This window comes from Zingiber officinale, chromosome 6B, assembly GCF_018446385.1.
Source record: "Zingiber officinale cultivar Zhangliang chromosome 6B, Zo_v1.1, whole genome shotgun sequence".
NCBI classification, from domain to species: domain Eukaryota; kingdom Viridiplantae; phylum Streptophyta; class Magnoliopsida; order Zingiberales; family Zingiberaceae; genus Zingiber; species Zingiber officinale.
The window spans coordinates 22,212,262-22,232,457 of record NC_055996.1 but is presented as its reverse complement, the minus strand read 5'-3'; the positions used below and the strand labels follow the sequence as shown (position 1 = coordinate 22,232,457).

Below are 20,196 nucleotides of genomic sequence, written 5' to 3'. Positions count from 1 at the left end.
AACTAGGGTTTCACAAGACCGAGCTGCACTCGCATGTCACGAAGGAGGGAGGTACCCTAATGATCGTTTTTTTTTAATATCTAAGTTTTTTAAAAATGTGGTTCGGATGCCTAGGGAAATGATGACTGATCAGAGGAGTTGGTTGGCGATAGGGTTATATTCGGTAATATACATCATTTATATGTGCTTTTTGATAAATATAAAATTATGATACATTTTTTGATAAATATATTGATTGTAGTACGTTTTTTTGGTAAATTACCGTAATTAAAATGATGATCTCAAGATTAATTACAGCTGGAAAGCCGACCCATGACACGAGCAAATACCGCGCAGGCAGGGACAACTTTTTGTGGGACGTAATTGCCCTAGCTTCCCTCCTCTTTCTTCCAATCCAAGCGTGTAAATGTCTGCGTCATGTCGGAGTGTTTTGGTCATTGTGCATGGCCCACGTTGGTGGGTCGACGTGGGTGGGTTTGTCAGCAAGACGATTAAAGAAATAATAATTTTGTTAAAAGTCTTTTTGGACGAGGAGGCGGCCCCACTTTGTTGTGATCTCGCACTCTTCTCATTCCTATTTGATTAAGACCGACTATATTTTATTTAAGCTTCTCTGGCTTTGGATAATACAGTTCAATGGAGATTTAACTAAAAACAAATATGGTTGTCCAAAAGGACACAATATATAATTTAAAAAATTTCTTTAAATAATCAGACTGTGAATATCTACAAGATAATTTGAACGTCCTTACCGTCCAAGTAACAAATTAAAGAGAATATTATCATGATTCAATTTATTACTACTGACATAATTTAATAGAAAATTTTAAATGTACATGACTAAAGTATCCGTGGATAAAAAAAGTTTATGAATTTATCTTCACGATCGATTTGATGGCGAAAGCCGGAGGGATCCATTGTAGACAATAGAGATTTTTTGGTCCACAATTTATGGATCAAGAATGGTTCATTGTATAAAGATCATTGATTTAGATAAAATTTATCTTTAAATTAGTAGAATTCATCTAAATTAAAGGTCTATAATAATAAATCATCTTTTAATTTATAAATTATGGATCAGAAGATCTCTCCTTCATAGTAGAAGATTTGTTATTAACTCAACTACGCCGTCTTATGTTGAAATGTAAAAGTAGGACGAAGCTTTTGATGCAAAAGCTGGGGCTTTGGCGTGGGGCGTTGCGGTGCGGTGGAGGAGAAAAGGAAGACGGCAAAAGGGAGAAGCGTGAGGTGGAAGTCGTCGTCTCATCTTCCTCATCAGCAGCTTTCCATCCATCGCCTTCGCCGGCACAAACATGGCCAGGTCGGTTGGGTCGGCGGTTTTGGTTGGATGCCACAAAGTTAGTTGGGCCCCGCCTCGCCACTGCTGAATTACCAATATGCCCTCTCTCGTTGCTCGATATTACTCAACCGCGTCCCGACCAGTTACAGCGGGCGGGAGCTTCTAAAGACTAAACTGCCCTCCTACTTCACTTCCTAAAATACCCTTATATTTAGTTTATTGATGAGACAAATTTCATGAATGACATAGATTAATAGTTAACTTTAATACACATTTCAACTTTTTATAAATTTTAATTAATCTTAAATTAAGTATACAAATGATAAGCTATCTTATTACTCAATTTAAGGGTATTTTCGTCACAAAGGAAAGATATCAACGGGCATGCTTATTCAAATCCTCGAGGAGGATATGAGCTACTTAGAGGGGCACTATGGTAATTCAACTTCTCCAATATCCTCCCATATGATGCGATGGTAACCTCACCGGTAGGTGGCAGCGGTGAGCACAGAGGCCGGGTCCCAGGCCAACTTCTTTTTGCTTCGCTCGAATGAAGATTCCCTCTCTTTCTTAATCTTCTCTCTCCTTTTCTAGTTGTTGCCAGCGGATCGAGAGCAGGACGCAGTGCCTTCGAAGTCACCCACTCCGTCGATCATCACTCGATCGTTCCAAGGCAAGCCTCCATTACTTCGGTGCACTTGCGATCGTCTGATTCGGCTTAGGCTGCTAATCAAAACCGGTGGGTTTCTGTAAAAGTTCGTTTTTATTCATAGGTCGTGATGAAAGTGTCGGGTTTCGTTTTGTGGTTTTCGCTGCTGATAACTCTATTATTCACTTCTTCGATCGAAGTGGTCCGGCATTACCTACTTGTTCTCCGGGTTTTTGCAAGAAAAAGAGACGATTTTGCATAGTTATCTTGTACTAATTCCTGACAAAATCTCTATCACGGTTCGGTGTGGTGCACAGTACCCGCTGCTCTCCTGTTTTTCCGATCTTAAAAGGTTCAAACGCGTACTATTCTGAAGCTTTCTTGCAATCTGATGCCATGTTTATGTTTATGTTTATGTTTTTTTTAATTATTATTATAGAAGCATTTACAACTTAAAAACATGATACTATCATTAAGGAACCAGAAACATTTATCTCCTTGGAGGTCAGTTATTCCCATGTGAATGCATTATGCTTATTATTTGCAATGGCTGAGATTGTATCCACGGTGCACACATATGATTGTAGTCCACTGATTTCGTTCCTTTTTTTTTTTTTTTGCAGCTAATTGGTATTCTGGTCTAACTGGTTCCAGCAGTTGGCTGCCAGAATCTTGTGTTACTGTTGGCTCTCGCACTGGATTAAAATTGATCAGAGATGAAAATGGTGGCTACGGGTAACTAAATATCATTTATTTCCTTATGTAATATGAAAAAACAAAGCTGTCAGTTTCGTGCATGGGAGACTTAACAGGTTACATTTATTTTCTCACTTGAAAGTATTGCTTCCTTCAAGCATGATTTCTTCGTTTAACGAATGCAAGAGTACGTGGTAAGAAGTTGTGAGACACAGGTGTTTTAGTTCTGTTTGGCAGGGGTAAAGCATGCCCACTTCCAAAGACTTTTAAGATAAATGGCTGAAGATTTCAAAGACAGTTCGGCCAGGACCGAAGTGAAGTTGTCTGAGAAGGCTAGTATACCTATACTAATTCCTCCTTAAAGTTTTTACTTCTTACTAAAAGGTTTGCAGAAGTGCTTTCTGCAATTTACATCTCTGAGTGGTCTCATTGGATGTCTGAACTTTCTAAGACATAGAATCTTTGAAATGTTGTTCATTAGTTTGGCTTTTCCTTGTAAACTTAGGCATTTTTTGCTCTAATTACCATCTCACATATTTTTCTCAATGGCTTAGCATTTCTAGAGATTTTTAACAGTTGAAGCTACACTGCTAATAAGTAGGAAATACCATGCCCATCTAGAAAACAGACACTTTTGCCTTGATTAGCCGTTCTAAACGTTATTTTACTCAACAAAGTCCTGCTTGTTGCTTCTTACATTATTCTAATTGCAGGTAGATGTGGATGAAAGCCAAAGTTCAAAGTCTAGCTTTACAGACTTATTTACAAATGAAAACAATGTTCAAGAGGAGGGACCTCTCTCAGACAGGGAATCTGTAAAATTAGAGAGGGATATATTGATGGATGAATCAGAAAGATCTCTCAGCAACCCGATGGTGAAAATGGAAACTTCACAGACAGTTGATCGGGTTGGCAGCTCAGAAGCAGATACTAGTTTTATAATCACCAGAGAAAAAGTCAAAGAACTTGAGAATGAACTTGAAACTGCCCTCGGAAAACTTCGATATTCGGAAGCTGAAACCGCTTCGCTAAACTTTCTCCTTGATGAAACAAATAACAAGCTGGTGGACATGAACAAGCACTGTGAAGAACTTGAACTTGGACAGAAGTTGATGGAAAATAGAGTTTTAGAAGCTGAACAAAAGTACAAATCGCAGCTTATTTCCTTTCTGGAAGCTACAGACATGAAGGATAAACAACTTTCTGATGCAAGGAAATCAGCTGTTGAATTGTCCATGGAACTGGATGGCTCAAGGAAAAGGATAATGGTTCTTGAAGAAGAATTAGCCACATCAATTGAAGAAATGCATAAATATGAAGAACTAAGCAGACATCATATGTCACAAGAAGGGATGCAGTCAATGAAAATTTTGGAGTTAGAGAACAAATTGGAACAGGCGCATATGAATGAGAAGTACATGGAAGTTCAAATTAGCAACTTAGAAAAGGAATTGAAGGAACTACACGGTGAAATTGAAGAGAAACAAGTTCCAGAAGCACTTCAAATTACTTCATTAGAACTTTCAATGTCCCAGGAGAATTTGGAAATTTTACAATCACAAGTAGTTGAGCTGGAACAGAAACTTGCATCTAAAGATGCTTTCATATATAAATTGACTGAAGAAATGAATCTTCATAAGATTTCTGAACAGAATTTGCAAGAAGATGTTACCAAATTAGAGAATGCACTTTCTACTTTAGAAGAAGATCTCAAGAGAAAGCTTGTGCATTTGAAAGAATTGGAAATGGAACTTCAAGAACAAATGAAGGAAAGAGAAGCGATGAAAGCTATTTTCAACAACCAAGAAGTGCAGATATCAAGGTTAAAAACTAATTTATCTGACTTGACCAGAGAAAAAATAACTTTGGAGTGTTCTGTTATGGATCTTACTAAGAAGTTGTCAGAGCATGAGTTACATAGCCAATTGGAAACTAAAATAAATCTGGCCGATCGGGAGTCCCAAAAAACAAATTCCATTCTCTCAGAAACATTGTCATACAGAGAGGATTTGGAGAAAAAGTTAAAAAATTTTGAACAACTCCATCATGAATCTAGAATAGTCACAGAAGCTTCTACCAACAGAAACCTTGAGCTAGAAGCTCTAGTCCAGTCATCAGTTGAAGCTGAAGAGGGTCTTAGAGCACAGATGAAAGAAAATGAGATGAGATTGGCGCTCATTGAGAAGAAGAATATTGAGCTCGAGCAACAAATGTATCTTTCTGAAGTAAAATGTTCTGATGCAGAGAATGAGAAAAAGGAATTCCAAAAGAAAATAACACACCTTACTGCTTTGTGGAAAGAAGTAGATGAAGAAAATGTGTTACTGAGGCATCGCTTTAAGAATTATGAAGATAGAATTGATCAGTTGGAATCTTCTTTGAGCAAGTCATCATCGAGAAATTCAGAGCTTGAGAAGGAGCTTAATGATCTCCTCAAAACATGTGTAGAACATGAGGAACAGACTACTGCCACACATCAGCGCAGTCTTGAGCTGGAGTACAAGATCAATTCATCTCATACCAGGGCTGAAGATGCTGAAAGGAGAGCAGAAGAACTGGAATTGTCACTGGAAGCTTCTAATCATCATGCTCAGGAACTTGGGCAACTACTCAGCAATGCAGAAGCAAAACAGAGAGATGCTGAAGCTGAATTAAATCTTCATACTAGCAAGGTCTATGATCTTAGCACAAAACTTGAAGTATGTCAAGCACGATCAGTGACTCTTGAATCTATGCTTCAAGCTACAAATGAAAAGGAGAGGGCATTACAGGATGTTCTCAATTCAGCTACTGAAGGAAAAAGGTTTTTTGAAAACTTGTCTAAGACTCAGGAGAAACAACTTCATGAATCTAAGAATCAAATTCAAATTTTGCAAAAAGAGCTCAAGTACTTAAGAGATGAAACAGAAAGTGTTCAAGAACAAATAGCAGTGTCGAGTGATCGAGAGAAGGAACTACTTGAGAAGCTAAAATATGATGAAGACAAAGTGAAACAGCACATAAAGGCTGTGGAGGAACTTACTACAATGAATTTGGAGTTGAATTCGTTAAATGAATCTTTAATGAAGGATTCAGAGTTGAAACTCCAGAGTGAAGCAGCAAGATTCAATCAAAAGCAGTCCGAAGCAAGAGAATTGATTGACAAGTTAAAAGCTACTGAAGAAGAATTGGCGTTTTCTAAACAACAGTTTGCTGAAGTAACTGAATATGCCAAATCACTTAATGCAGAGTTAAGTATGAAAGCAATGAAAATCAATTCTCTTGAAAGCAATGTCGAGGAACTTATGCATGAGGTGTCAGAAGCTAACAGAAAAAATGAACAGACATTTGCTGACCATGTATTGTTGGCTACATCTAACTCAAAATTAAAGGAGGAGTTAGAAGCTCACCAGCGCAAAGTCGTTGAACTAGATAATTGGTTTAAATCCATCCATGATGAGAAGGAACAACTGCATGAAACCATTGAGAAATACAAACAAAATGAAATGGAAACCAAACAACTTCATGAGAAGATACTTGAACTTGAAGCTCAATTGAGGATTTATGAAGAACAAGCTCGTGAGTCTGCTGTTACTGCAGCAGTTCAGAATGGGAAACTTGAAAAGTCACTTTCCAAATTGCAGGATTTGGAAAGACATGTTGAGGTGTTGATGGAAGAATCTGATCAGCTTAAAAATGTGAATGACCATTTAACTAAAGATAATATGAGTTTCTCTGAGGAGCTTGCAAATTGCAGGATAAAAGTGAATGAATTAAGATCAGCATTTGAAGAAGCTATTACGGAAAAAGAGAACATGTTTATGCAACTTCACTCTTATAAGCAAGAAATGGAGCATCACGTGAAACTTTTGAACTTTGATAAGGAGGAACTCCAATCACAGGTAAGTACATACCTAAAAAACATCTATTGCTGTAGATAATGTAATGCTTAGGATTCTTGATGTAGATAATTTACAAGTTAGTTGCATGGTTTCTAGTCATCATGTTTAAGCTATGCCGTCCCTGGTATTTGGTCCCGCCATTGACTACTATGGCAAGCTATATCACTTTAATTATTTCAATGACTTCATACTTTAATTGTTTTTTTTTACTTGATCTCCCTCTACCCTTATGCATCTCCTAACTTGAATTGATTCATATTGGTTGTCTTGGAACATGTTCATATTATCTTAATCTATTTTTTAAAATTTTATTATCTATTGAATCTACACGTCATTGTGTCTTGATAGTAGTATCTTTTTAAGATAAATTGTAGTTGCTTCACATATCATTGCATGTTCATCTTTGTTACACTAACTTTTTGTACTTGTTATACTAAACTGCCTTACAGTTCATAAGTTTTTCCATCTATATGTTTAAAGTTGTTTATTATTTTTTTAAAAAAAATAATTTTGCAGATAACCTCCATTATGGATGAGAAGAACCTACTCAATGAAACGTACCAAATGTTGAAGGAGGAATTTGAAACAACTATAGTTAAATTGGAGGAAGAACTAAGCAAAATGAAGGAAAGGGATATATCTCTTACTTCACTTGTTGAAAGTCATAAAATAGACTTATCTAAGAAATCTCTTCTGCAAGCACACATTTCCGAACTTGAAGAGAAGCTTAGGTATGTCGATGTGCAACTTGGACATCATATAAAATCTGTCGAAGAAGTTACTGCAAGAAATTTGGAGTTGAATTCATTAAATGAATATTTAGTCAAAGATTCAGAATTGAAGCAGCAAGAAGCAGCAACAAGTTTCAAGCAAAAGGAGTTTGAAGCTAGGGAGTTGCTTGAGAACATAAAATCTATTGAAGAGAAGCTCACATATTACAAAGATAAGGCACTACAAGCCACTGAAACAGTTGCTTCACTTCAGATGGAGTTGGCATCAAATGCAATGAAAGTGACTGCCCTTGAAAACAAAGTTGAGAAACTTAACCAAAACATCCTGGAAACTGATCTAAGACTTCAGGAAACACAAGCTGAAAATGAATTGTTAGCTACATCAAACACAAAGCTTAAGAAGGAGCTTGAATCTAACCAGCACAAAGTCAATGAGCTTACTGATTCATTAAAATTGATTGATGCTGAGAAGGAGGTTACTATGGAGCAACTTGTTTCTCATGCAGACACCATAGCCAAGTTGATGGAGGAACACTCACGTGGTTTGGAATTCCAATCCAAAACTGAATTGTGTCTTAAAGAAAATGAATCCCTGCTCCATGAAGCTATCGAGAAACACAAGCAGAGAGACTTGGAAGCCTTAGATCTGCATGAAAAGCTACTTGTACTGGAAACTCAGCTGAGAGCTACCCAAAAAGAAGCTACTGATTCAGCTATTGTTGTAACAACTCAAAGGGGCCAATTGGAAGAAGCACTTTCTAGAGTACAAGTTCTAGAAGGAATTGTTGAGCAATTGCAAAGCAAATCTGATCAATTTAAAAATGAGAATGAAGATATAATCAGAATCAACCTTAGATTCTCTGAGGAGCTTGCACAACATGAGAACAAAATGAATCATTTAAAGGTGCAACTTATTGCAGCTACTACAGAGAAAGAGGCTATATCAATGCAGCTTCAACACTCTAAGAAAGAAGTAGAGGACCTCGAGAAATTGCTTTACTCTGACAGAGACAAACTCCAATCACAGGTTAGTATGAATAACTCAATCATATATGCACATGAATGTAAGGTAGATAGGTAAAATTCTACAAGCAGGTAAATTGCAAGTAAAGAGCATGATATCTCACATTTGTACAATTAGAAATCTTGCTAAAGGGACTTCATTTTCTAAAATGAGAAGCAACTTTGCAGATAACATTTATCATGGAAGAAAACAACATGCTGAGTAAAACATATGAGAAGGAAAAGAAGGAATATGAAGGTACTATGGTCCAATTGGAGGGGAAACTGGAAGAATTGAAGACCAGCGAATTTACCCTTGATTCTCTTGTGGAAATTCTTAAAGCAGAGTTGTGTGAGAAATTGTTTTTACAAACTGAACTAGAAGAAAAACTTAGATATGCTGAAGAACAGTTGGAATATCAGAAAAAATCTGCTGAGGAAATTACTTCAAGGAGCTTTGATTTGAATTCACTAAATGAATCATTGGTCAAGGATTCAGAGCTGAAGCTTCAGGAAGCAGCAGAGAAAGTCATGCAGAAGGATTTAGAAGCTCAAGAGTTGCTTGGAAACTTAATATCACTGAAAGAGGAGCTTTCATTTTACAAAGAACAAGCAGGGGAATCAACTAAAATTATCACATCGCTTAAGATGGAATCGGGGCTGAATGCAGTTAAGTTAGCTTCTCTTGAAAATGATGTCAGTTGCCTTCAGGAAAAGTTATCAGAAGCCAATCTAAGATGTGGACAGACACTTGCTCAAAACGAGCTATTAGCTACAACAAACTTAAAGCTCAAGGAGGAGTTGGAAATAAATGAACTCAAAGTTAATGAACTTAATGAGTTGTTGAAGCCAATGCATGATGAGAGGGAGGCTACTATTGAACTACTCATGTCTCATGCAAGCACCACAGAAAAATTCATTGACAACCATTCAAAGGGGGTGGAGCTCCAGTTTGTAGCTGAATCTTGTCTCAAAGAATATGAAGCTAAACTGCATGATGTTAATGAGAAACACAAAGAAGAGTTAGATGCTTACCAGCATAAAGTTGGCGAGCTCCATGAGTCAGTTGAATCCCTAAATGCTGAAAAGGAGGCTACTTTACATGAAGCTATTGAGAAACATATGCAGAAAGATTTGGAGGCCAGAGAACTGCAGGAGAAGCTGCTTACACTGGAAACCCAGTTGAGAACTTATGAAAAACTGGCTAGTGAGTCAGCTATTGTTGCAGAAACTCAGAAGGACAAACTTGAAGATGCACTTTACAAAGTGCAGTATCTGGAAGATCTTATCGAACAAGTGAAAAGCAAGTTGGATCAATTCAAAAATGAGAACGAAAGTTTATCCAAAAATAACTCGAGTTTATTTAAGGAGCTTGCCTCATACGAGACAAAGATAAATGAATTGCAATTAGCATTTGATGTTTCTGTTAAAGAGAGAGAAGATATTTCCATGCAACTCCATCATTCTAGAAAAGAAATGGAAGATGTTATGCAAATGCTTAACTATGACAAGGAGAAACTCCAGTCTCAGGTTATTTCGTGCCCATATAGTCCTTGTCTTTATGACAGTTTATTTATGATTAACTAGGATGATTTCTGTACTTTATATGTATAGAAAACCATGCCATGTACATGGCCTTTGTTTTTGACATATTAAACAAAAAATTGCAGGTAGCCTCTGTTAGAGAAGAGAATATTGTGCTCAGTGAAATGTATGAAAAGACAAAGAAAAAACTTGAAGAAACTATTGCCCAACTAGAAGAAAAACTAAGTGAGCAGAAGATAAGGGAATTCTCGCTCAATTCTATTGTGGAAACTCTTAAAGCAGAAATCACTGAGAAATCCCTTATATTTGAACAAAATATCACTTACACAGAAAAACAGTTAGAACAACAAAGAAACTTTGTGGCAGAATTTACAGCAAAAAACATGGAGTTAAGTTCTTTAAATGAATCCTTAATCAAGTCAAGAGATTTAGAATTCCTGGAAGCAGCTGCTAGCTATCAGCAAAAGGAGACTGAAACTAGAGCATTGCTGGAAAAAATCAGTTATTATGAAGAACTATTGACATTTTATAAAGAACAGGCACTAGAAACTGCAGAGAGTGTCTCTTCACTTAAAGCAGAGTTGGCTGAGAATGTGGAAAAAGTTGTTTCTCTTGATAACAATATTGAGGAGCTTAAGAAAAAAGAATTGGAAGGAAATCTAAGATATGAAGAATTAATATCTGAAAACCAGTTGTTGGCCACATCAAACTCTAAGCTCAAGGAAGTGTTGGATGATCACCAGCACACAGTCAATGAACTTCATGAGTTGTTGAAATCCATCCATGCTGAGAAGGACGTTAATGTGCAGCAACTTGCCTCTCATGCAAAAACCATCAAGGAATTGACTGACGAGCATTCAAGGGGCTTGGAGATCCAATTTATAACTGAATCTCGTTTGAAAGAAAATGAAGCCCAGTTGAATGAAGCTATTGAGATACAAAAGCAGAGAGAATTGGAAGCAAGAGATTTGCTAGAGAAGCTGCTTGCACTTGAAACTCAGGTGAGAATGTATGAGCTTCAGACTAGTGAATCGGCTGTTGTTGCAGCAAGCCAGAAGGGCAAATTAGAAGAGTCACTTTCTAAAATACAGGATCTAGAGGGGCTTATTGAGCAACTTAAATGTAAATTGGATCGATGCCAAAGTGAGAATGAAGGTTTGTCCAGAAATAACACGAGTCTATCTGAGGAGCTTGCAGAGTTTCAAGTAGCTGTAGATGCAGCAATTTTAGAGAAAGAGAATTTGTCCATGCTGATTCATTCATCTAAGAGAGAGATGGAGGACCTTATGCAAGTACTCATGTCTGATAAAGAGAAACTCCATTCCCAGGTGAGTGATTATATTGGCTTTATTATATATACTTTTGTTGTATGCATCTAGAACTAAAAACAATATTAGATAGTAAATTATGAGGAGCATCTTGCTAGATACATATATTTCTAGCTTTTAAAATATCTAATTTCTAACATTCTTGGGAGATGGACTATGTTTACTGAATACAAACTAACATTGCAGATAACCCCAGTTGCAGAAGAAAATACTAGGCTCACTGAGATGTACCAAAAAATAAAGAATGAACTTGAAACAACTACAATCCAACTAGAAGAAAAAATAAGTGAACAGTATTCAAGAGAACTTTCTCTTTGTTCTCTTGTGGAAAGACTTAAAGAACAGTTGTCTGATAAACTGCTTGACCAAGAAGCATTAGAACAAAAGCTTAGTTATGCTGAAGAACAGGTGGTGCATCACAAAAGGTTTCTGGAAGAAGTCACTGCAAGAAACATGGAGTTGAATTCGTTAAATGAATCTTTGTTGATAACTACAGAGTTGAAACTCCAGCAATCAGAGTTAAGTTACCAGAAGAAAGAGTCTGAAGTGCAAGAATTCCTTGAGAAGTTAATTTCTCTCGAAGTACAATCGACATTTCATAGAGAACAATCATTAGAAGCTTTTGGGACTATCACTTCACTTAAAGCAGAGTTGTCGGTGAATGCAGTGAAAGTGGTTTCACTTGAAAAGAGTTCTGAGAAACTCCAGCAAAAGTTATCCAAAGCCAATCAGAGAGTTGAAAAGATAGAAGCAGAAAATGAGTCCTTGACTGTATCAAACTTAATGCTCAAGGAAGATTTGGATGGTCATCATCATAAAGTCAACGAGCTTAGTGAATTAGTGAAATTTGTTCAAGCCGAGAAGGAGTCTACTGTTGAGAAACTTGCTTCTCATGCAAACACCATAGAAAAATTGACAGAGGAACATTCAAGAGGCTTGGAGCTTCACCTTGCGACTGAATCTCATCTCAAAGAACATGAATTCCTATTGCGAGAAGCTATGGAGGCACATAAACAGAGAGATTTGGATGCCATACAGTTGCATGAGAATCTCCTAGTTCTTGAAAATCAGTTGAGAATTTATGAAAAACAAGCTAGTGATTCAGCTGTTGTTGCATCAATTCAGAAGGACCAATTGGATGAATCACTTTCAAAAATAGAGGATCTGGAAGGAATTGTTCAGCAATTGAAGAGTAAGTTGGATCAAAGTCAAAGTGAGAATGATGATTTATTCCGAAATAATATAAGTTTATCTGAGGAGCTGGCTGGATATCACAGTAAAATAAATGAACTGCAAATAATTTATGATGCCACTGTTTCAGAGAGAGAATACATATCCCTGCAACTTCTTTCATCCAAGAAAGAAATGGAATATGTCATACAAGATCATATGTCTGAAAAGGAGAAACTACAGATTCAGGTGAGTGATTAGTTAGGCTCTATTATTACAAGCAATATGCCACGGGAAGTTGAAACCATGTAAGACAATTAAATAATCACTAAAGACCATTTAAATATGTATATACGTTGTTTTAAAGATGTTATATATATGTAGAAAAAAGTCCTTGATGCTTTGATTACTGAATAAAAACTAATATTGCAGATAGACCTAGACAAAGAAGAGAACATCAGGCTCACAGAATTGTACTCAAAAATGGAGAAGGAACTCAAATCATCCATAGTACAATTAGAAAAAAAGCTAGAGGAACGGATGGAAAGGGAATTCTCTCTTGTTTCTCTCATGGAAGGGCTCAACTTAGAATTATCAGAGAAAGTTGCAGAGCTCGCTGTGAATGCAACGAAAGTGGTATCTCTTGAAAACATCATTGACAAGTTTAAGCAAAATGTATCTGAAGCTAATCAAAGAGGTGAAGAAATGGTAGAAGCAAATAAGTTATTAGCTAAATCAAACTCAATGCTCAAAGAAGAACTAGAGGTTCATCAGCATAAAGTCAATGAACTTAATGAATTAGTGAACTCTGCTCATGCTGAGAAGGAGGTCATTGTTAAAGAACTTGCCTCTCATGCAAGCACCATAGAAAAATTGGCTGAGGAACATTCGAGAGGCTTGGAGCTCCACCTTGCAACCAAATCTCGTCTTAAAGAAAATGAAAGCCTCTTGCAAGAAGCTATTCAGAAACACAAGCACAGAGATTTAGAAGCCAGAGAATTGCATGAGAAAGTACTTGTGGTTGAAACTCAATTGAGAACCTACGAAAAAGAGGCCAGTGAATCAGCTGTTGTTGTTGCTAGTAAGAAGGACAAATTGGAAAAGTCACTTCTCAAAATACAGGACCTGGAAGAAATTGTTGAGCTATTGGAAAGCAAGTTGGATCAGTGCATAATTGACAATGATGATTTGTCCCAAAAAAATTTGAGCCTATCTGTTGAGCTTTCCATGTATGAAACAAAAATAGATGAGCTGCTAAGAGATTTTGATGCAGTTGTTTCACAGAAAGAGTACATATCCATGCAGCTTCATTCATCCAAGAGAGAAATGGAGGAGTTCACGTGCCTTATTAAGTCTGATAAAGAGAAGCTCCAGTGCCAGGTGAGTAAATATATAGGCTGTATGATATACCGTAAATGCCACTTAACTACATAAGACAGTTGATAATCATTAGCGACCATGTTTTGTGTCTAATTTTTCTGCATTTAAATAATTTTAATGTACAAAATAAAGCATCCTTGTGAAATGGACCTTGTTCTTTCTTTCCTAAATATGTTGTAATGTTGCAGGTAACCTCAGCCATTGAAGAAAACATAGGGCTCTCTGAGTTGTACCTAAAAACAAAGAAGGAACTCGAAGCGAGCACAGTCCAACTCGAAGAGAAAATAAATGAACAGAAAGAAAGGGAAATCTATTTTGTTTTTCTTGTGAAAAGCCTCAATTCTGAACTGTCTGATAAAGTAGCAGATTTAGCTGTGAATGGTAGAGAAGTGGGTTCTCTTGAAAATAGTATTGAAGAGCTTAAGCACAAGGTATTGGAAACCAATCAAAGAGGCAAAGAGATAGTAGCGCAGAATGAGTTGTTGGCTACATCAAACTTGGCACTTATGGAAAAGCTGGAGGATCATCAACATAGAATCAACGTGCTTGATGAATTGGTGAAATCCATCCATGAAGAGAAGGAGGCTTTTGTCGAGAAACTTGCCTCCCATGCAAGCACCATAGAGCAATTGACTGAGGAACATTCGAGAGGTTTGGAGTTACAGTTTGCAACTGAATCTCACCTCAACGAAAGTAGAGGACAATTGCATGAAGCTATCGAAAAACACAAGAAGAGAGATGTGGAAGCTAGAGATTTACAAGAGAAGCTGCTATTGTTTGAAAATCTATTGAGAACATATGAAGAACATGTTATAGAGTCAGCTGTTTGTATTGTTATTCAGGAGGACAAGTTGGAACAATCCTTTCTCAGGATACAGCATCTGGAAGAAAATGTTGAACAATTGCATAACCAGTTGGACCAATACAAAATTGACAATGAAGGTTTCTCCAGAGACACCTTGAGTCTGCGTGAAGAGCTTTCCATTTGTGATGCAAAAATACACGAGTCGCAAATAGCTTTTGAAGCAGTTGTTTCAGAGAGAGAAGATATATTTGTTCAACTTCATTCAACTAAGAGAGAAATAGAGGATCTCATGCAACTTCTTAGGTCTGATAAAGAGAAATTCCAGTTGGAGGTAAGCGAATACATTTATGTCTTTATTTCATACAGAAAAACATCACTTAAACTTAAACTACAACACAGTTTGATTTCTTATATAGGAGAATATGCCAATGCATACTGGGAAATGGATTTTATTTTGTAATTATAAACTGATGTTGCAGGTAACTTCTATTATGGAAGAGAAGATTGTGCTAAATGAGATTTACCAACACACACGAAAAGAGCTTGAATCAACTATAGCCCAATTGGAAGAGAAACTGAGTGTGCTGAAGGCAAGGGAACTATCTCTTGATTCTCTTGTGGAGAGTCTCAAGGCAGAATTGTCTGAGAAATCTCTTAAGCAAGAAGCAATTGGGCAAAAACTTAGTCACACAGAAGAGCAGTTAGAACATTATAGAAAATCTTTGGAGGAATTCACTGCAAGAAACATGGAGTTAAATTCACTAAACGAATCCTTAACCAAGAATTCTGAGTCTGAAGTGAGAGAGTTGCTTGAGAAGTTGAATTCCTGTGAAGAACAAACCATGTTCTATAAAAAACAGTCACTACAAGCTTCTGAAACTGTATCTTCAGTTAAGGCTGAGCTTGCAGAGAATGCAGTGAAAGTGTTTTCTCTTGAGAACAATGTCAAGGAGCTTCAGCAAAAGGTAACCAAAGATAATCAAAGAGTTCAAGAGATACTAGCAGAAAATGCTTTGCTGACCATATCAAACTCAACACTCAAGGAAGAGTTGGAGGCTAATCAGCATAAGGTCAACAAGCTTAATGAGTTGGTGGTGTCTTTCCACTCTGAAAATGAGGCTACAACTGAGCAGCTTTCCTCTCAGGCAAGCATCATACAGAAACTGACTGAGCAACATTCGAGGAGCTTGGAGCTGCAGCTGCAAACAGAATCTTGTCTTAGAGAAAAGGAATCTCAGTTATATGAATCTATTGATGGTCATAAGCAGAGAGATCAGGAAGCTACACATTTGTATGAGAAGCTTCTTTTGCTAGAAATTCAGTTGAGAATATATGAGGAACACGCTAATGAGTTCGCTGCTGCTGGCGCTGCTCAAAAGGAAAAACTGAAAGAATCACTTTTCAGAATACAGGATCTGGAAGGACTCGTGGAGCAATTAAAAAGTAAAATCAACCAACTTGAAAGTGAGAATGAACATTTAACGAGACACAACTTGAGTTTGTCTGCTGAACTTACTGCAAAAGAGACCAAAATAAATAATTTGCAAGTAGAATGTGATGCAGCTGTTGGAGAGAAAGAGGATGTATCCATGCACCTTTATTCTTCTAAGAGAGAAATGGAAAATCTCATGCAAGTGTTGAATTCTGAAAAGGAGAATCTCCAGAGCCAGGTGAGTGAATATAGTCTTAAATCTCTATTCTAGTTATAAAAATTGGAAATTAACACTATAAGAAAATTTTCAACTTTGTTTTCTAACAGATGAAGTAATTCATTTTACAGATAATTTCTATCATGGAAGAGAAGATTGTGCTTGATGAAGTATATCAAAAGACAATAAAAGAACATGAAGCAACTATAGTTGAATTGGAAGACAAACTAATGGAACAGAAGGCAAGGGATTTTTCTCTTTCTTCTATGGTCGAAAATCTCAATGCAGAATTATCTGCAAAATCTGTTGTGCTAGAAGAACTGAGACAAAATCTAACTTTTTCTGAAGAACAATTGGAGCATCACAGATTTTCTGTGGCAGAAGCTACAGCCAGAAATTTGGAGTTAAATTCATTAACTGAATCTCTACTCAAGAATTCAGACTTGAAACTCCAGGAAGTCACAGCAAGCTTCAAAGAAAAGGAATCTGAAGCAATGGAATTACTTGAGAAGTTTAATTCACTTGAAGAACAATTGGCATTTCATAAAAAACAAGCCTCGGAAGCTACCAAAATTATTGCTTCACTTAAAGAAGAATTGTCTGTGAATTCATTGAAAGTGATTTCTTTTGAAGCCCATGTTGAGGAGCCTAAGGAAAAGGCATCTGAAAACAATCTAATGGGCGAGGAACAACTGGCATCGAACTTAAAACCCATGGAAGAGTTAGCTGCTCAACACGATAGAGTCAATAAGGTTGATGAGTTATTGGAAGCCATCCATTCTGACGACTATATTGTTGAGAAACACACCTTTTATTCTAGCAGCATATTAACATCAACTGAGGCACATTCAAGAGGTTTGGAGCTCCAATTTACAACTGAATCTTGTTTCAAGGAAAATGAAGCCCGGCAACATGAGTCTGATGAAGAACAAAAGGTGAGAGGGTTGGAGGCTGGAGAGATGCTAGAGAATCTGCTTTCACTGGAAACTCATTTGAGAACTTTTAAAGAGCTGGCATCTCAAAAGGAAGAGATGGAAGCTACAGTACTAGTGCTTGACCATGAAAATAAGAAACTTCATTCGCGGGTTAGTTAATTCCTATCCTCAATTGATCCATGTAAATTAAGTACTTTAAGTTTTATGATATAGATTTATATTAGGTGCACATATCCTGTAACTAAACATGATGGGATGGATGAGAAATTTGTTAACTGATACACAAACGTTTGCAGATAACCTCTGTTTTGGAAGAGAACATCATGATCAGCAGAATGCATGAGAAGGCAATTGAAGAACTTGAAGCAACTATTGTCTTATCTGAAGAAAAATTAGGCCAATATAAAGCAAATGAGTTCTCTCTTAATGCTCTTGTAGAAAATCTTAAAGCAGAACTGTCTGATAAATCTATTTTGAAAGCGCACATTTTGGAGCTTGAACAAAAGATGCTATTATCCAAGGAAAGTTATACGAAAGAGGTATTTTACGAATTCTTATTCCATAGGATGGTTTTCGACACTGATGTTTGTCACTAGTTGTTAACATCTTGCATGAACTTGAAATTTCAGGTTGAAAGTTTGGTCTCTGCAGTTGCAGAGAAGGATGCAGAACTAACTGCAAGAATGAAGGGTCATGCAAGCTTGATCCATGAAAAAAATTCCTTGGACAAACAGTTAAAGCAAATTTTAAGGCAACTTGATATGGCACATAGAACCATAATGGAACAGGTAAAATCTTAAACTGTCGTTTCAAATTCATCAGCTTTTCATTCTATTATTTTCCTAGGAAGTAATGAAACCTATGTGCAATTATTGCACATAGTAAACAGACGTTGACATTCCTGTTGTGTCATGATTGTTCATTTATGCACTACAGTTCTTGATATGGCTAAACTTTGACGTTGTTAAATATGGTCAATCATAAAAAGGCTATTATGAAATTGTGGCAGGGTTTTGTATGATGCAGTTTTCATATATTGCCAATTGAAGAGAAAATCTGGGTGTACGAATGTATGTTATATGGTTCTTAGATCTCTTTCTGCTATGATGGACCAATACGGTGTTACATATAGAGACCTTGTCTAATGATAACATAATGAAATGTGTACTGCCCACACAGGATTGCTAGTGTTTTATGGTTTCAATTGTCACTTCTGGGTCTGTGGAACTAATAAAATAATGTGATATAAAACAATTTTATGTTATTGTCTTCGATCTTCACAGTTTATTATTTTTCTTTGTTATTGAATTGGCATTTTAATACATCAATCTGTGACTTGATTAACAATTGTAGCGAATTTTTCTGACTAGTAAATCACTTTTCACAGAAAAAATTGTTGATAGCAAAGGAGTTCAAAAATCAAGCTCTGAAGCGGTCATTTGACTCATTCGAGTGTAACAAGCAACCAGAAAAACAAGTTGAGGAGCTTAAGCACAAGCTGCTAGAAGCCGAAACACAGTACAAGGATAAGGTCGGTTCTTTCTATAACAGCAAGTCATATTAGTCTTCAGTATTTCAGGTCAATTAGCAATGAATTCTTAGCAAGTGTATCTCAAATTCGTTGTCACATTTAATTACCTTCATTAGAACCTTTTGTTTCCCTCTTATCCCTCACCTTCAACTGTGATGCATTCAACCTGCCAAAGGATATATACAAGGAGGTAAGTAACTCTGTTACCCATTGACATTGTAATAGGGTGTCTATAGGGCAACTTTTCTTAGTATAATCTTTAGGCAATATCTTTTGACTTTAATCTGTTTGTAGTTCTATTCCACAGTTTGTTATTGCTGAGTACTCACTGTTTACCACCTGAAAATACATTTCAATTGTAACATGAAATACTTTGCTACTGGTTTATTCCTCAGCCTAAGTATCAGAAACACTGCATTCTGAAGTGCTTCAGAGTAGAAAAAGTTGAGCAACACAAAACATTTGTTGTGCACCTGGAAGGTTCCTTTTTATTTGTAGATGAGCTGATTTCAGTTTTGCTACTATTTGGAATGTGCAGGTTAAAGAAGAAGCTAAAAAGGTTAGAATTCTCCAAGCGGAACTTAACCAATTAAAACTTAAACTCAGTAAGACTGCTGAAATGGAAATGAAGATTATCAATCTTGAGAATGCATTGAAGTTGGCTTGCACAACAAATGTGAGAGAGGTAACTCTAAACCACTATGTTGAATCGGTCAAGTTCTCTTTGTTATCTGTACAAAACACTTGTTAATTCTCGTTCCATGTTTCTTCAGGTCAAGAGAATACCTTCTCCAGCTGAAATGAAGATTGCAATGGAGGTGACATCAAGAGATCCTGGATTGGACACCTCAGCACTCAAGATCACAAGTAAATGGGCACACCATGATACCGAGGGCGAATTCCCTATTGTTCACGTCGATGCAGATCCTTCAGTAATCATGGCCTTCAAGTTTATCTTAGGAGTGGCATTAGTTTCGGTATTCATTGGAATTATTCTCGGGAAGAGATACTAGCATGGTTTTGGTAATTTAGTTTCTTTCTCTTTGTTGTGTGTATAATCTCTTTTGTTTTTTGCATTCCAAAAGCTTCACCGGAAGCAGCAGTAGCATCGTAATTCTTGTCATTCGTTAGGGAATCAAATACAACAATTGATTCCCTACATTTTGTGTTGGGTTATGAATCTATTTTTGTTCGATTCCTACCCGACGGTGTGCAGTAGGGGACTGCATGCCAATTTGAGTTTCTATTTTTAATCATGTAAACAACCTTAACTTGTGTTTGTGTATAGTGTTTTGTGATAGTAGTTGGTTTGCTGAATAAGAAATTTTTCAAGGCTGAAGAAGCCAAGGAGCACATCTTACTATTAAGTTCAATGATGCAGTGGGCATGTCCACTTTCTTAATGGATAGTTAATCTAAGAATGCTAGATTAATGGATTGTTTACTAGGAGTGCTATCGTCGATGGAAGCTTCTGAGATTGGTTTCTAAAGGGTAATATGATGCACGAAGTTCCTTCCATGCGGGTCTCGAGGAAGGATCTATTGTACATAATTTTTTTTTTTGCAATAGGTTGTTTCTAGGATTCGAACTCATG

General features: G+C 36.7%; 1 protein-coding gene across 2 annotated transcripts; it reads left to right on the top strand.

Annotated features, from left to right (window-relative positions):
• Positions 1 to 1,874: 1,874 nt before the first annotated feature.
• Positions 1,875 to 19,955, top strand: LOC121992242 (centrosomal protein of 290 kDa-like). 2 transcript variants are annotated; one of them, XM_042546468.1, is made up of 17 exons: positions 1,875 to 2,039; positions 2,573 to 2,684; positions 2,883 to 2,977; positions 3,359 to 6,526; positions 7,043 to 8,284; positions 8,449 to 9,789; positions 9,930 to 11,132; positions 11,319 to 12,551; positions 12,735 to 13,682; positions 13,871 to 14,818; positions 14,967 to 16,157; positions 16,268 to 17,221; positions 17,368 to 17,610; positions 17,701 to 17,859; positions 18,459 to 18,602; positions 19,141 to 19,287; positions 19,376 to 19,955. In XM_042546468.1, exons 3-17 carry the CDS (start codon positions 2,921 to 2,923, stop codon positions 19,613 to 19,615), a joined length of 13,218 nt encoding a protein of 4,405 aa, XP_042402402.1. In that variant the 5' UTR covers positions 1,875 to 2,039; positions 2,573 to 2,684; positions 2,883 to 2,920; the 3' UTR covers positions 19,616 to 19,955. The 2 variants fall into 2 exon arrangements, with proteins under 2 accessions (XP_042402402.1, XP_042402403.1); XM_042546469.1 differs by having other exon boundaries at positions 2,870 to 2,977.
• The last annotated feature ends 241 nt before the right edge of the window (positions 19,956 to 20,196 follow it).

Bases quoted from the DNA above. Each gene is read 5' to 3' on its own strand.
- LOC121992242 (XM_042546468.1), top strand. From the start codon at position 2,921: ATGGCTGAAGATTTCAAAGACAGTTCGGCCAGGACCGAAGTGAAGTTG. The intron at 11,133-11,318 runs GTGAGTGATTAT...CTAACATTGCAG, and splicing joins AAGAGAAACTCCATTCCCAG to ATAACCCCAGTTGCAGAAGA. The intron at 14,819-14,966 runs GTAAGCGAATAC...CTGATGTTGCAG, and splicing joins AAGAGAAATTCCAGTTGGAG to GTAACTTCTATTATGGAAGA.